Source organism: Dysidea avara, chromosome 12 (genome assembly GCF_963678975.1).
Source record: "Dysidea avara chromosome 12, odDysAvar1.4, whole genome shotgun sequence".
Taxonomy (NCBI): domain Eukaryota; kingdom Metazoa; phylum Porifera; class Demospongiae; order Dictyoceratida; family Dysideidae; genus Dysidea; species Dysidea avara.
In genome coordinates, this window is record NC_089283.1 from 24,312,312 (window position 1) to 24,327,881 (window position 15,570).

General features: G+C 39.3%; 4 protein-coding genes across 6 annotated transcripts; 2 read left to right on the forward strand and 2 right to left on the reverse strand.

Moving 5' to 3' along the window:
- Positions 1–455: 455 nt before the first annotated feature.
- On the forward strand, positions 456–5,480 carry LOC136240402 (uncharacterized). 2 transcript variants are annotated; one of them, XM_066031374.1, is made up of 19 exons: positions 456–670; positions 714–794; positions 842–1,099; positions 1,149–1,220; positions 1,273–1,611; positions 2,103–2,186; positions 2,239–2,595; positions 2,766–2,846; positions 2,893–3,055; positions 3,109–3,209; positions 3,253–3,312; positions 3,370–3,714; positions 3,768–3,851; positions 3,898–4,126; positions 4,174–4,250; positions 4,301–4,443; positions 4,490–4,617; positions 4,661–4,812; positions 4,862–5,480. In XM_066031374.1, exons 1-19 carry the CDS (start codon positions 497–499, stop codon positions 5,390–5,392), a joined length of 3,459 nt encoding a protein of 1,152 aa, XP_065887446.1. In that variant the 5' UTR covers positions 456–496; the 3' UTR covers positions 5,393–5,480. The 2 variants fall into 2 exon arrangements, with proteins under 2 accessions (XP_065887446.1, XP_065887447.1); XM_066031375.1 differs by lacking the exon at positions 456–670 and having other exon boundaries at positions 846–1,099.
- A 499-nt stretch (positions 5,481–5,979) lies between these two features.
- LOC136240432 (cytosolic Fe-S cluster assembly factor NUBP2 homolog) lies at positions 5,980–7,501 on the reverse strand. The gene is made up of 8 exons (XM_066031417.1): positions 7,336–7,501; positions 7,198–7,286; positions 7,001–7,110; positions 6,882–6,953; positions 6,525–6,607; positions 6,370–6,480; positions 6,251–6,320; positions 5,980–6,200 (listed from the first exon to the last, which is right to left on the reverse strand). Exons 1-8 carry the CDS (start codon positions 7,444–7,446, stop codon positions 6,058–6,060), a joined length of 789 nt encoding a protein of 262 aa, XP_065887489.1. The 5' UTR covers positions 7,447–7,501; the 3' UTR covers positions 5,980–6,057.
- On the forward strand, positions 7,443–13,419 carry LOC136240413 (tyrosine-protein kinase HTK16-like). Its single transcript, XM_066031392.1, has 11 exons — positions 7,443–8,090; positions 8,183–8,429; positions 8,476–8,549; positions 8,614–8,751; positions 10,463–10,618; positions 10,674–10,952; positions 12,359–12,502; positions 12,550–12,741; positions 12,795–12,886; positions 12,946–13,072; positions 13,121–13,419. The coding sequence occupies exons 1-11, from the start codon at positions 7,515–7,517 to the stop codon at positions 13,322–13,324; spliced, it is 2,229 nt and encodes a 742-aa protein (XP_065887464.1). The 5' UTR covers positions 7,443–7,514; the 3' UTR covers positions 13,325–13,419.
- On the reverse strand, positions 11,699–15,564 carry LOC136240424 (leucine-rich repeat-containing protein 63-like). Of its 2 annotated transcripts, XM_066031408.1 has the most exons (11): positions 14,972–15,564; positions 14,728–14,781; positions 14,614–14,680; positions 14,480–14,565; positions 14,179–14,430; positions 14,060–14,129; positions 13,927–14,010; positions 13,730–13,874; positions 13,624–13,682; positions 13,387–13,567; positions 11,699–12,015 (listed from the first exon to the last, which is right to left on the reverse strand). In XM_066031408.1, exons 1-10 carry the CDS (start codon positions 15,510–15,512, stop codon positions 13,393–13,395), a joined length of 1,533 nt encoding a protein of 510 aa, XP_065887480.1. In that variant the 5' UTR covers positions 15,513–15,564; the 3' UTR covers positions 11,699–12,015; positions 13,387–13,392. The 2 variants fall into 2 exon arrangements, with proteins under 2 accessions (XP_065887480.1, XP_065887479.1); XM_066031407.1 differs by lacking the exon at positions 11,699–12,015 and having other exon boundaries at positions 13,360–13,567.
- Positions 15,565–15,570: the final 6 nt, after the last annotated feature.

A 15,570-nucleotide genomic window follows, 5' to 3' on the forward strand; every position in this document is an offset into this window, starting at 1 on the left:
AATGACATTCTGGGAGCATGATTCCCACCCAACAAGAATTTTTTTTAATTTGAAAGCACTAAGACTTTTCACCTTGTTATTAAAAATACATTAACAAGCTACTGGCAGTTAAGAGACAGAACATGAGACTGTTCCGGCTGACTGCTCTATTAGAGTATCTCGATCTTTTGTATAATAAGTTCGATATCTCATGTTTGAAAGGAGGGGAGACTACTTGCATAGTCCTCTTCTGCATCAATAAACCATCTTTATTGCAAAAATAAGTTTCCTGTAGTATTGTGCACGTGATCTCCCAGCTCCCGGTCCCGGTTTTACCAAGAAATCTCCCGCTCCCCTCTCTTTCTTATTTATTTATATAATAAATAGGCGAATGCCGCCGATGAACATGCTATGACATAATTCACGTGCGAGTATACGTTCTAACCAATCAAATGCTGCTAAATTTGTTGCCGCTGACAACTGCAATATTGTGGAGAGACGAAATCGCTCGGACGAAATGAAAACTTTCTGCTGTATACTTTATACGTTATCTACTTTTATTGCTTCAAGTTTTGCGCAGGTTACACTACTTGCTTCTTGTAACAACAACTATGAGTTCACCTTTCAATGGAACCCGTTGACTCCTGGTAGCGGAAATTTAATAGGGAGAACCCTTGGATGGAGACATCAAGTAATTACGCCATTGTAGTCAATTGGTCATTTGTACATTGTAGACGAAAGCTGGTCTCTGTCAGCTCACGTGCGAAGACGGCATAACAGTTTATAGTCCAAACAGAGCAGTAGCATTAAAATTGGTAAGGTGACTGATTAGGTTGGCTTTATTTTTGTACAATTGGTATAGCGAGCTGGCACAAAAGTATCATTTTCTTTGCGACATCTCAACATCAACAAGGAACAATATCACTGTAGCTTGAAATATTGCCCAACAAGATTAAGAGCTACACACTGTTCTGAAGACTGGCACAACTGGTGTGATATGACAATTCCTGCACATGTAAACCCTCCCCCTGACACCATTCTGAGAAAGCAGCTACTGTTTCAGTGGCTACCAGCAAATGAACAGTCAGGGAGTCTCATTATATCAGGGTACGAACAACAAGTGAGTTGATGGCATAATCTATTTCTTTAATTATTGGCTTGTGACATAGAATGCCACCAGTTATCAATGCGAGTTATTTTGTGATGGATTTGAAGTTGAAAATTACACATTTGAGCCACAAGTGAGCCTTATATCTCTAGTTACTGTTATTCGTTTAACTTGTTTATATATAGCAGAGAATGTCTGAATCCCTGAAGGTTGATCTATTGGCTACTAGCACAGTTATGGATATCCAATACGCTTGCTTCCTACACATCTGTGCTAACCTCCCAACACATAACCCGTGTAGCAATGAGAGAGACAAAAGGACCTACCTAATTGTTATTCCAGATGTTAGCAATGGAGTAGTTTTGCAACGACCAAGTGTATTTTATCATCATCGACAGTGGCTTAACCCTACCATACAATTTCAAAGCAATTCAAGCTGTGCCAACATCAAATTTTATCAGTTGAATAATACTGATCACAAAGAAACACAAGTTATTGTTACCTATAGACCATCATCAGAAATGGTGAGTTGTAAAGGTAGGTGTCTGTTTATTGTATGCTGACAGCATAACCTACACTTAAAGCATCAAGCAGTGACTTAATAGACAGTGAAATCTTTTGTGGACTTGTATGTTACATTAACTACAACTAATAATACAGTCATACTCTAATGGAGCAGTCAGACATCTTTGTATACATGACTGTTCTATTAGAGAGTATCAATGTGTATAGTGTTAAACTTTGATCTGGCATGAAAGCTTTTCCCTATGTAGAAATAAATCAATGCTAATAATTGCAATATGAGTATAGTATTTTGTGTGAAGTCCCAAATGCCTATTAAATCCAGTTTATTATATCTACTCAAGTCATGTGCTCCAGTGTTTTCAATGTGCTAACGTTCAGAGAGTGCTGACTCATTAGAAAGGTATTGTAGGCTTATGTTTTTTCAAGGTGAAACAGAACAGGTGATGTTATGAGTTAATTAATGGTTAAATAATATTTTTACTACATACAGATCAGGCCAGATGTAGTACACTTCAACATGACTTGTGGTTCCCAGTCTACACCAGTAATAATTCCTGATGTGCTGACACAACCGGTAATACTGGGGGTTTGTTCTTCAAGTTTTTATAGTTTTTATTTTATTTCAGTATGTTGGTATCACACTACAATTTTTATTACAACAAGTTCCTGATGCAACATTTTGCTCTTTGGGATTATGTATGGGTGAAGTACCAGGAGACAATTGCTCTAGTCACTGTGGAATAACCATCAGTAATGTTAACTATATACCATCATTGGAATCAAATACTTCTAGTGAGAATGGAGTATCAGAATTGGATTTATATCCTGCCGATGAGGAATCAGATGACATCGAGACGTCAGAATCAGATGATACAATGTTGGAAGACTCTGAACCATGTCCCTCCTCCAAATGGTTGTGGATAACACACAGTGTTACTGAGGGCGAAGCACATTTTCTCATAAGTGATGATCTGGCTACTGCTGTAAGTGTGAAGGCTGCAAGCTATTTATACCGGCCCTCAATTAAATGAGTGCTCAATTAGTGTATCAGAGTATCTGAACAGAGCTTAAACATTTCACTTATTTCTGAGACTATTAGGGTTATATTAGGGTTATATTAGGGTTAAAGGTATAAGTAGTATCAATATTTCAGATGACTCATGGAGAGGCCCATCTGTCTTGTGACAACCTTGATGTAGTCAGTGTCAACTCTCAGCCATTGTATAGTGTCATGGTAAGTTGGTTAATATTCTGTATTTAATGAATTACTAAATTATCAGATGGATGGATATGTTGCATCATACGTTGTACACACCAGAAAAAACTCACAAAGATTTGAGAAATGTGTATTAAACGTGTGTGTTGAGAATGATGGTGGTTGTGAGGACGTGTACAGGTGTAATATCATGATTGTCTTACGCCAGAGAAAGTTTGTATGGGGAAGTTAGTACTACACCTAATACCTACACTAATCAATACTATATGGTTATATTTAGATTATGTGAGAGAATTTAAGGTTTGTAAAAATTCTTTGTGGAAGTGGAGAGAAGCTGAAAATGGTGGAACACTTAGTGTGAAGTTTAGAACAAAGAACAAGGTTAATACATATATGTGTTGTGTTAGGTAATAATTTGTTATAGGAAAGATCATCCATTGCAATAGACTGTACTGGGATTGATATATTAGGCAACAATGAAATAGTATGTTATAATAACATAATGATTATGCTTGTTAATGTTATGTTGTCTTTTGTCTAGAATAATTCAGATATTTCAAGGTTTAAGTTACAGTTTAATAATCATCAGGATTCTCCTCAATGTAACGTAATGATCTGTGTTACACAAAAAAATTTCATTGGTTGTAAGAAGTCACTGCATTGTGCTCTAATGATACCCACCATTAAGAGAGTTCCTAGAAGTGTGGTGACCCCTAACTATGAGGAGCCTCTAGAGGACTTGCTACAAAATTGCAGACATCAGCAAAACTTTGAGTCTAATGGAATTGTTGAATCGTGCTCAGACAAGATGTGGGAATTACTGTATACCAGTGGATATTCTGAGGGTGAAGTTACCTTGCAAATAAACCTTCAAGGAAACAACATGGTAAAAAGGAGCTATTTGTTTGAACCACAGTGAAGTGTACTACATTAAAATAGGTTGATGAATTCTTAAAAGTTATGCTGTATTGCTCTGGACTGGACCTCAAGGGTCCTTCAGAACAGAATTTGATCATTCCAAAGGTATAGCCCCCAATTTATATATATACTAACTGGTATACACTGATAGACTCAAGACAAGACAACAGCACAGTTTAACATTAGCTTACCAGACTCAGTCAGTGATCAGCCGAGAGCATACCAGTGTGTAGTGAAGATACAGAGGAAACAGATACCTCACTTGGTGAACAGACCAATGTCTCAAGATAATGATACCATTTGTCCCTCTGCACAATTCTGTAATGTTTCAATACAAACAATGTTTGGAAGAATTCTTCCCAAATGTAACATAACCAAAGGTACAAAACTAGTCTATGCTAATCCTGTATTCATTTTTGCTCTACAGGTAAGAGTTCTGTACACCAGTTGGACATACAACATGATCGAGCTGCAGTAGAGATCATGGTAGCACCATCCCCAAATGTGAGGCACGACGTACTCAATTTCATCTTACTGATGTTGTTATTGTATAGGATGTGTACACGGTAGATGCTTACTGTACTGAGAATAATCCATTTGGTCACAACAAGACTAAAGAAATGTTGGAAAATGCCTTCCCTTCCAACACAGCAGATGTTGGACAATTTGCTGTATCAATATCATTTTATCCTGAATGGTGAGAATGTTATAGTATGGGGGTCATATCCAGTGATGTATTTTAGTGAAAACCAAACCATCTCTGACTATTTTACAAACAAGAGGATGGAAAATTGTACCATTGACCTATACTGGTACTGTCAACGTGGAGAACAACTACTAGAGCATATTAAGAACTTGCAATTCTCTGATGGTAAACAAAATTATTCAATGTCACTAGTATATTGTACACACAGAATCAATGTATTGTGAGACACCATCAGTGATGAGGTCAATGGTGCAGTCATTGGAGAGATCATTTGGAGTAGAAAGTGAACCAGTTGTTGTCCTACTAACAATACTACTAGGAGTAGCAGGTCTTTATACAGTGACCATACCAACTACAATTGTGAGTGATAAGTTATACTAATTCTAGTCCTCTATCTGATCCCCTCTAGGTTATAGCTTACATTAACTGCAAGAGGAAGAAACTTATTCCAGGCACTCACATAGAGTGTAAACATCATATGGAAGATGATAGTACAGACTCAACTACATTACACAATGAGATGACTGCCATGGATGGCTATGATGATGTTGAACTGGTCCCTGATGTCCCACCACGAAGACAGTCACTATTCTACAAGAATTTAGTTGTCATTGATGAAGATGATAAAGATGTAGTAACCGCTCCTGTTCCTCCTACAAGAAGAGAGTCCATTAAGCCAGACATAATGGAGGTTCCAGCCCTGCCTTCCCTTCCTGCAAAGATTGGAGCTGTTCCTCCACCCCTAGCCCCTCCCCCTCCACCACTGCAAAGAAAAAGAGCCACACCTACAGCAATCCCTGAAGACATCATGTCCCAGACTCCTACCACATCAGAAGCTGTTCCCCTTCATGAGATATTACCACCTCCATTAGTACCTTCACCTCCTGCAACACCACAGAATAACAATGTCTCTTTAATAATAGACACACCTCCTTCCTAACTCATTGTAACCTGTATAGTGTGTAACTGATGAGTATTTGATGTGTACAGCATTTATCCATTAATCTGTGATATACTCTAATAGAACACACGCTACCATACAGATGGTTATTTTATCTATTTATTAAGGCTTTACAGCACAAGTGCTGAAGGTCTGCCTGTTTAAAGTTAAAGTTGTTACAGAAAGTGTGTTTGAATGAAAAAGTGGAGAAAGGAAAAAAAATCCATGACTGGACCTGGGTAGCCTCGCACCTGCAGACACTTGAACGCTTACAGGAGACTGCTGGATGGTCAGGACGTTTTTTCCTTGTCAATTTCATGTATACGTATCCACAGAAACTCTAGAGAGTGACTTATTATCTCAAAGTACCCCATGTAGTGGAGCCAACGGATAGTAATTTATTTATTAAGGCTTCACAGCACAAGTGCTGAAGGTCTGTAGGACACCTGGTCCTACAGCCTGTTACAGAAGTGTGTTTGAAAAGGTGGAGAAAGGAGAAAGATAAACCTGGGCAGCATTGAACCAATTACGTGGCAAATCACTCTAATTGAACAGTCTTTTAAAAGAGTACCATAGCATAGAATATATTTAGAGAGATAGGCTAAAATTCATAACAGTTACACCCCACGAAATGCAAATGTTACATCTGTGTTATAGAAATTTATTCAACTGTTGTCATTGCACAAAGTGAGTAACTGTTTTGTTATATTACTCATTGCTTCCTGTGTTGGTGTTCCCTTATAGCTGTCCATAAAACTCTTACCACTCTCTGAGCACTGTGTTATTCTTGGGTCAAGTGGTACTTGTCCTTTAAGGGAAAGGTTAAAACCATGGTCTCATCATAGCACAATGACTTACCAAGAAAAGGAATTTGAAATTCACTAGCTAAAGCCTGCCCACCACCTTTAGAAAATAAATTAGTACACTCCTAACGAAACAATATCAAAATACTGAAATCATTTTAGTCACACACTCACTGAACAATGTGGACATGTATATCCACTCATATTCTCCACTACACCTAACACCTTGATGCTGGTTTTTCTACAGAAGGACAGTTCTCTTCTTACATCGGCCAGAGCCACTCCCTACATGATCACATAAGCTGGGTGACGACATCACTACAGCTCACCTGTGGAGTAGTGACCACTACCGCTCCATCTGGTGTTAGTTCTTTTAAACCCTCAACTACTGAAATGTGTTCATCACTTGTACCTGGATAACAATAGTATGTGTTGTCATGTTCACCAGACCTCCCTCATAATTATAACAGGGTGAACATGTGTCCTGTATCCAAAGTATTGGAACAATTGTTATCACATGTTGGCTATAAATTTGTACCCAATAATAAATAATATGTGGGATAATTTCAAAACCTCATAACATAACGCTTTGTTCTACAGAACTTTTCTTCAATAAACAGTACTAGGGTTCTCGCCACAAGTGGCCTGAGGAACAGACAGTGTTATACTCTTCATTAGAGCCTTACCAGGAGGTGTATCGATTATTAAGTAGTCTAAGTCCTCCCATACCACGTCTGTCAAGAACTGTTTGATCATAGCTAAGAAGTTTTATTACCACCAATGGTGTAACATGACAGATCTGTACCATTTTTTTTAGGGCCCCTCCACACAACTGCATCATCCTTATGATCAAGAAGGAACCCAATTGACATCACCGATAACATCTTGTCTGCCCTAGTGTACACTGGGACCCAACTGTAATGTAAATTGTGATGTTACATATGGTCACCGTACTGCATCTGCACACACACACACACACACACACACACACACTACACACACCCAGTAGGGCATTGGTGTACGTCTTGTCCTTCCACATTTAACATACGAGGAATACTGGGGCCGCACAGGTCAACATCTAGCACACCGACCTGAAACGACACCGGATATCACCGTATACTACACAGCATAAACACGCACTTTCTTCTTATTCTCCACCAGCGACAGAGCTAGTTGTGTAGCTACAGTGCTCTTGCCCACCCCTCCTTTACCAGACAGCACGAGTATGACATGCTTCGCTGGGCTCTCCATTTTAAATGTTTTCTTAACGTACTCACGTGATCTCTTGCTATGTATCGCACGGTGAATTCTCGTGGAAAATGACGAGCACGAAGTCTGGCTGCTGGTTCCATGGTAAAGTGTCTAGAGAGAACGCTGTACATATATTAGAATCAGTGCCGGGAGGTGCTAGAGACGGGACTTTTATCGTCAGAGAAAGCATCAGTAGCGTCGGCCATTATGTATTGTGTCTTAAGGCTCGTAGCGTGGATCACCACTTTCAGATAGTTAACCACGGGGACGCGTGGTTCTCTATTGATAACGGGCCAGTGTTCCAGGGACTGGACGATCTTATACATCACTATTCACAGAAGGCTGATGGATTACCCACTCAATTAAGAACCTTTGTCCCAGGGATGCCCCCTCCAGCCACCACCAGAAAAAGGCTAGAGACAGACTTACATGCAGCAGTCACTAGTAATAATGTAGATGCTGTTAAGAGAATACTAAAGTCACCTTACTCTCAGAAGATAGGAGACGCTAACTCTCGTAATCAAGATGGATGTACTCCAGTACACGAAGCAACTAAACGTGGATATGTTAACATATTGAGTCAGTTACTGGCAAAGAACGCTGATGTCCATATTAGAGATGGCTCAGGAGCTACTGCATTACATGTAGGTCTTTTCAATTTCACTTTATGTTCCATTCATGCACACTACACATGTACATACACACACAACACACACACTATTTATCACAACTACAGGTAGCATGCCAGAATGGTCAACATGAGTGTGCTGCGTTACTGATAATGGAAGGTAAGGCTGGTGTACAAGAGAGAAACTCAAAAACAGATTGGGTGGCCCTACATGAGGCTGCACTACGTGGTCATGATGAGTGCTGTAAAGTATTACTACGATACCATGCTCCCCTAAGACCGAGGACCCCAGATAATGACAAACCTCGTGACTTAGCCCAGCGGTATGGCAAGTCGAGAGTGATGGAATTATTTGGTAAGGTAAAATACATTTTGTGTGGTATTTATCACTTTGTGAACAGATACAGTAGCTGTCAATTATCCATCACCTCGTGCAAACACATGTGAGTGGTTACACCGTCGCTGTGATAGACAGGTAACTGTGTACACGTTACCCTCCTAGTGTGCACATGTCACTGTGTATGTCATGTTGCCTGTAGCATGCCGTACACATGTTACTTCAGAATGGAGCTGCTGATGGATTGTTTTTAGTCCGACCTAATTCACGACATCCAAACTCCTACGCACTCACACTAATGTTGGGACAGAAACCATATCACTATGAAATAGTGTCAGAGGTGTGTAATTATTAACTTAGTTTAGTGCATGAAATGTTGTAAATATTATCATAATGTACTAATTTGGGATTGAGAATTTTTGACCCAATTTTGTTACAATAAATTAAGAGATTGTCTTCTTTCAGAGTTAAAAATGTCAGGCCTGTTGGGACCAAAAATGTTTTTCCTTATTATGGCCATGTTTTGAGAGTTCCACTACCTATAGTTCATTCTAGGATTTTTGCTGTGAATTCAGACGCTCGACCAAAAAAAGGAGTTTCAGTTATATTATGTAGCAATGATATTGATGAATTTCCTACCACAAAATTACTATCATTTAATATAATTTAATTGTTATCCATCAAGTGGTCATGTCTCGCTAGGTACCACATCCTGGTAGGTAGTTAACACTTCAAAATAAGTTTATTATTTGTCATACTGAGCTACCCCTCCAATAACAATGTATGGGTAGTCTACAGTGTGAAAAGGCTTCAGGACAAATGTGAAATATAGCTGTCACCTTGGGGCCAAAATTTAGTGACGTTATTTTGCTGGTGATTTCTAGGTAGGGTGTTTTGTGCCATGCGTATTAATTTTATGTATTATTAAACAAGGTACAGTGACCTGATTAGACAGGCTGTACTCTAAGAAGGACAAAATTTTCTGTACATTTGACCTCTGCTTGAGGGCAAGTTTTTTAACGCTCAGCTAAAAATTTCTGGGTCACAAAGTGTCTTTATAGAGTAATATATGGTAGAAGCTCCTCTTAACAAACTCTCTGACCCTCTGCAACATGGGTCTAATTTTACCTCTAAATGAGGAAGACATCTAGAATACAGCAAAAATGGGCCAAATTCTGTGTCCTAAATTAAGTTTCCCTAATAGAGAGGTTCCACTCTATTACCAAGAGTTCATAATATTTGTATGGGGGAGAGTGTCTCTAACTGAAGTACATTCAACAAACACACTGCTACGAGTAACATCTCAGGCTTTTCTTAGAAAAAGGCTTCAACGCCAATCATCACCTATCAACGGTTCTTTGTCATCAGTACAATCAGGCTAGAGGTGTACAATATGATCAAAAGTGAACTTGCAGCAGTGTGTTTGTACAGGCCATACTGACAGTTAGACACCCTCCCCCATACGAATATTGTGAACTCTTGGTATTATTACTACTACACGAATCTGCAGCTGAGTTCTTTGGTTTTTATTATGTGATTTAGAAGGTTTTGGTACAGTGCTAACTTGCTTGTTGGTGAAATGATAAAACTGCCAAAAAAAACACAAAAAAACGACTGAGTCAAGTACCAGGTGTAGTTTAGAATTTTCTTGGCTGGCTGTGATTCTTGACACTTCGTGCTGGAAACTTTGTCTGTGTGTGTTTTGGCATTGTTTCTTGTTTTAAACACTTTCAATGTTTAAACAATTAAGGCTGTGTAACATGAAAACAAGCCATAATAGAACTACCAGTGTACACTTCCTTAGTGACTTGTGTTAATATCACCCTTAGTGAAACATGCTGGCTGAATGGAGAGGAAATTCTGATCCCAGGCTCTGTGATCCCTCAGGCACTTGCCCAGTGCAAGTTGACTGGGTATTACCAACTGGTTTGGAATATTTCTCTGCAGCCAGCAGAGTTTTGGTGTTTAGTGTCTGACTGCCTGCTGTGCAGGTTTTCAGTAGCTTCTTGTGGGTCCAGTGGTTATTACTACAATAATACTGCTTCCTTTAGTCTGATCGTTGGTTCTATATTGATGATGGTCCCATGTTTGAGTCACTGGAACAAGTGATCGATCACTACTCCATGTTCCCTGATGGACTACCCACAGTTCTTACAAAATCAGTGCCACCTCCAGATGGCCAACTCCTCAATCGTAAATCACGAGGGGTGAGGATAGTTTGTGTGTGTAGTTTTTTTTTTTTTTTAATGTGATGTTTTGTAGTGTTTTCAACCGTTGGATATTAATGCACTATTCAAGCCTCGTGTATTACCCCCTACCCCGGCCATTCCTGCTCCTAAGCCACCAAGGAGGCCTCCCCCAGCTCCTTCAAGAGAGAGTAGCATGAAGGAACCTATCCAAACTTCTGCCCCAAGTGGTTTCCCTCAAGTCCAAGCACTGATCGACGTGAAGGATATTAGGTTGGGAGAAGAACTAGGGGAGGGAGAGTTTGGATCTGTACTGAGGGGAACATGGCAGAGCCCTGAGGGAGAATCATTGGCCGTGAGTTATTTAACATGTTTACTGCCTTGCTATGAAGTACCTCTCTAAAATTAAAAGTTTAATTATTGCTAAAGTTTTAACAAATCTGTATCTTCAGCAGTAATTTAACGAGTTATGAGCTGTAATAATAAACCTAAAAGGTTTCAGGCAATAACTACAACAAAAAAATTTCTCTCATTTGTATATATAACTAAAAAACTAAAACAACTCTCTAATTACTATCAACTCTCTGATAAAGGCATCTTGTTAATAACATTGACTTCAAATTTGGAGATCAGTAAGAACATAATGCACGCAGGACATTTACAGCCCAATTTTCGTACAAATTGAACTAAGAACAACAGAATTATGTGTATTTCAAAATTGATTTGTTATCACGCCTACAGGGTAATCCGCTTGATGGAAGAGCTTGAAAATCAGTCTGTACATGAAGTTACTATTGTAGTGCAAACCTTTTGTGGTTTGAAAGTACTGAGAGTATTAGTTAAGGAGATATAAAGCAAAACCAAACATGTGAAAAAAAGCATGATCGAGATACTCTAATAGAACAGTCACTGAGAAGTAAAAACATGTACACAGAAATCGTCAAAAAAAACTTATCCAGGTTTCGAACCAGGGACCTCCATACCTATAAACCCAAGCCCTTTACCACTCTACCACTGGTTGCTCACCGTACTTAATAATTTCTACCTTATAAACCAATGTTCTGGTTTAGTACACCAGAATGATAACTCATAGATCTATCAGTGACATTCTAGAACATTCTATATGCATTGTATTGTGCTAAAAAATGTGTGCTCTGTACTACAATAATTATGAATATCAAGTGTGTTGTGTGGCTAAGTACAGCCAGTGCGGGCAGGTGACATACTCATTTTATGGAACCAGAAAATGCTGTTTTCATGTATCTGTCTATAGCTCCATAGTACTTGAACCATTTCTGCTTCCTCAGGGTAGGGCATATCCCGTTCCTAATTTGAGTCGAATCTGCTGCATTTTCAAAATTCATCTTATTTTAGCCATTCTTCATAAATACATATAGCCACACAGTCTTCAACAATTCCTGTAGTAAAGGAAAAAAAGTTAAAAGGAGTAACCATAGGCTGGCTTTGGAACTTGCAATTACAAAAAGAAGTGGTAAAAATTGCAAGGCTGTAAAAAAAAAGTGCGGCCTTAAAAATCCTGGGCGAAAAAAGTTGTGAAATCAAAGGTGGCGGCCAACAAATGGCTGCAACTTTTTTAGGCCGCACCTTTTTCACAGCTTGGCTGTTGATTTTTTTTGTGTAGATCTTGTTAATACGACACTTGTCTATGGTCCCATTTGTACACATTTACACCTCACTAATAAGGACAGTTTCAAGGGTGTCCATATAGTAGTTTTGAAATCGCTGTTGGTCTTATTTTAGGTTGCAGTTAAGACATTACACAAAGATGCCATGCAACATGGCCAGAAAGAGTTCCTACGAGAGGCAAGTATCATGAAGGGACTCAATCATCCTTGTATTGTACAACTACTTGGAGTGGTACTCGGTGGCAAGAGCATGATGTTGGTAAGTATCTGCAGTAGTTTTATGGTGGAGCTCATCGTGCTCTGCAGGTCCAAGAACTAGTATCACTTGGCTCACTCATCAACTACCTGCAAGACACCACCAGCCATCCTCATCCAAACCTAACCACGTTACAATTGTGGGCAGCAGAAATAGCCAGTGGTATGGTGTACCTTGAGAACAAGCGATTTGTTCATCGTGACCTGGCTGCCAGAAACATCCTTGTAAAATCTTTAGAACAAGTAAACTCACAGAAACATTCTGTGTCATCATTTAAAGGGGTACATACTGTTAGGTCAAGATCAGTGATTTTGGCCTGTCAAGAGCTGTGGGTGCTGGTAGTAATTATTATCAGGCTTCTCAAGGTGGCCGATGGCCGGTCAAATGGTATGATTACTGCAATAGTGTGTACTGTGTCATCGTCAAGTATTTGATGGTATATATAGGTATGCTCCCGAGTCTGTCAACTATGGCACATTTTCCAGCGCTAGTGATGTATGGAGTTATGGGGTGACCTTATGGGAGATGTTTACTTATGGCCAACAACCTTATGGGGATAAAACTGGTGCTGAGGTAACTATAAATAGAGCACTGTGCTTACTAATAATAATATTTATTTAGGTTTTGGAGTTTGTTGAGAACGGCGGGAGGTTAGAACGTCCAAACAATTGTCCGGACTTCATTTACAAAGTAATGCTCGAGTGTTGGTCGTTAGAGTCCAGTAATCGTCCAACATTTGCTAAACTACATCATGCCTTCATGATAAGCCCAGAATACCAAGCCATGCCACATAAAGAACTTTATGCATCAGTCGGCGGATTATGATTAGTTGTCCATACTGTGTAGTGTTGTTGTTGTAATTCACTAGTAATAATAATATTTTATACCATGTTTTAATAAGGACTCCAGTTTCTTCTTAATTTTCTATGGCACAATGGACTGCATACAATAAGAATGAATGGTAAATGATGAAAGATGTCTGATCTTGGATCAGGTGCTGATCTGATCAATCTTAGCCCCACCCCAAACACTGGTCCACTACAGCTGTCACACTTGTCACTAGATGCACTACAAGAACAAAAAGGGACAATCCCTAGGGAGTAATAAGGACTACTATTGATTACCTTAGTGTCTGTTGCTGGCTATACTTGGACACTATCACACTACATAATTCACTAAGTCTCTACATACATTTCAGTAATAATGTTACTCGTGTTGTGTACTGCTGACCTGTGGTTGGTTATGTGTGTTATGTGGCCATAATAATGCATGCATCAAGTTCCCTTCTGTGTCTAATTGTTTAAGGGGAAGATCCAATAATCCTGGGGGAAGTCCCTCTAGTTGATTACCCTCCACATTTAACTTCTGTAATTGACTATATAGTTCTCAAAATGACAACATGATTTATTTGTACCGAAAGTCATCACCTCAATTTGGCAGTGTCTCTTGATAACCATTTGAGTGAGTTATGGGAAACATCCAGTTCTTCTAGCTGACCAAGTGCAAACAACCTGTAGTGATCACATCATGACATGCACCTCACTAGCAAGTAGCACCTACCCAATAGGAAGGTCTGATATCAAACAGAATGAGATGCAAAATATCCTCAAATTTTGAAGCAATGAAATACCTACAAATAACAAGAGTAACACCAACATGTAGTGTTAATAGTGACACACTATTTGGTATTTCATGGATGGGGTTGTTCCTCATTTTCAGACACACCAATTTATTACACAACACTACAGTGTTAGGGAATACCCTCAAGTTGTTGAAGGACACATTGAGGTAATGTAATGTGTGTGATAGAGGTTGCAGGTCAGGTAATGTGTCCAAGAAATGAGCCTTCAGTGACAGTTTGGCTCCACCATGCACCATACAGTGTAGTACAGCCACTTCTGATGGCTCTATCATTACTTGATCAACATCAGCTACAAGGAGCTAACATGGGACACAGTGTAGTACAATCGTGTCACTTACAAAATGGAGAGCCACATCTTCCTTCACCACAGAAGTATCGTGAAGTGGTCCCCACCATAACCATGTCACCTCTCTGACATGACAGCCTAATATAAGATAACTGACAGGTTACTAGTAAATAATGATCTACAAACTTGTTAGTGTCATCTTCCTCAGTAGACATATCTTCATTAGACATTTCTTTCACCATAGCCCTTAACTCTGTATGAATGATACTTGCTCAGTGAAGCAGCCATTATGAAGCTTACCAACAAGAAATTGTAGTAAAGGTTTCCGTTTCTCTGGAGACTGCAGATCATTGGCTGGGAAGGAACACAAGTAATACAAACATCTCTCTATAATAGACACTTTGTTTTGGGATACTTTATACTGCAAAAAAGCTAAAAACTATTTGAACCAAAAATCTTTGTCATATACTATGGAAGTAAATTTGTGTGTTGTGTCTGAGTCTGTTAAAAGAAGCTTCATTGTTGTATAGTCCACAAACAATACCTTCAATGGTTGCTGTATTGATGTGGCTCTGAGTAGGTACATTAACTGCAAACCAGCTAGTTAGTGTTTGATAACTATGTTTTGACAATATCGGTCCTTTAGGTGTCTCTATTAGCTTCCTCTCCTCTCCAGCACTTGGTGGTGTCTGCATTAAGTCATTTAAAGTGAAGTCATCTTCATTTGTATCATAGTTCCATTCGTGGTAGTAATATCTGTCTACAACTTCAACTGGAGCATTTGTTCTAATTGGCGCCCTGCATGGTAATGGTTTAGGACCTTTGGGGTATAACGAGTTGATCACAAAGGGTTCTCTCTCCTTCACGTCTCCATGATAGTGTGTGTAGGTAGTATTAGGAGGTGCGCGGTGCCCAGTTGTGCAACTTTCCACAATTTCGCTACGAGGAACGACAGCGGTGGATGCTGAAATGTGAGTTATTGGACGACTGCGTGTGCCCCGACTAGCTGAAAATGGATTATCCTGAATTACCCGCTCTTCTACTTTCGGTGGTCTGGGCCTTCGCAATAATGGAATTCCTGACATGAAATATTGTTGACTTGCGTTGCCATTGACTACTACTAAATATCCAGCGCTGGCGCTT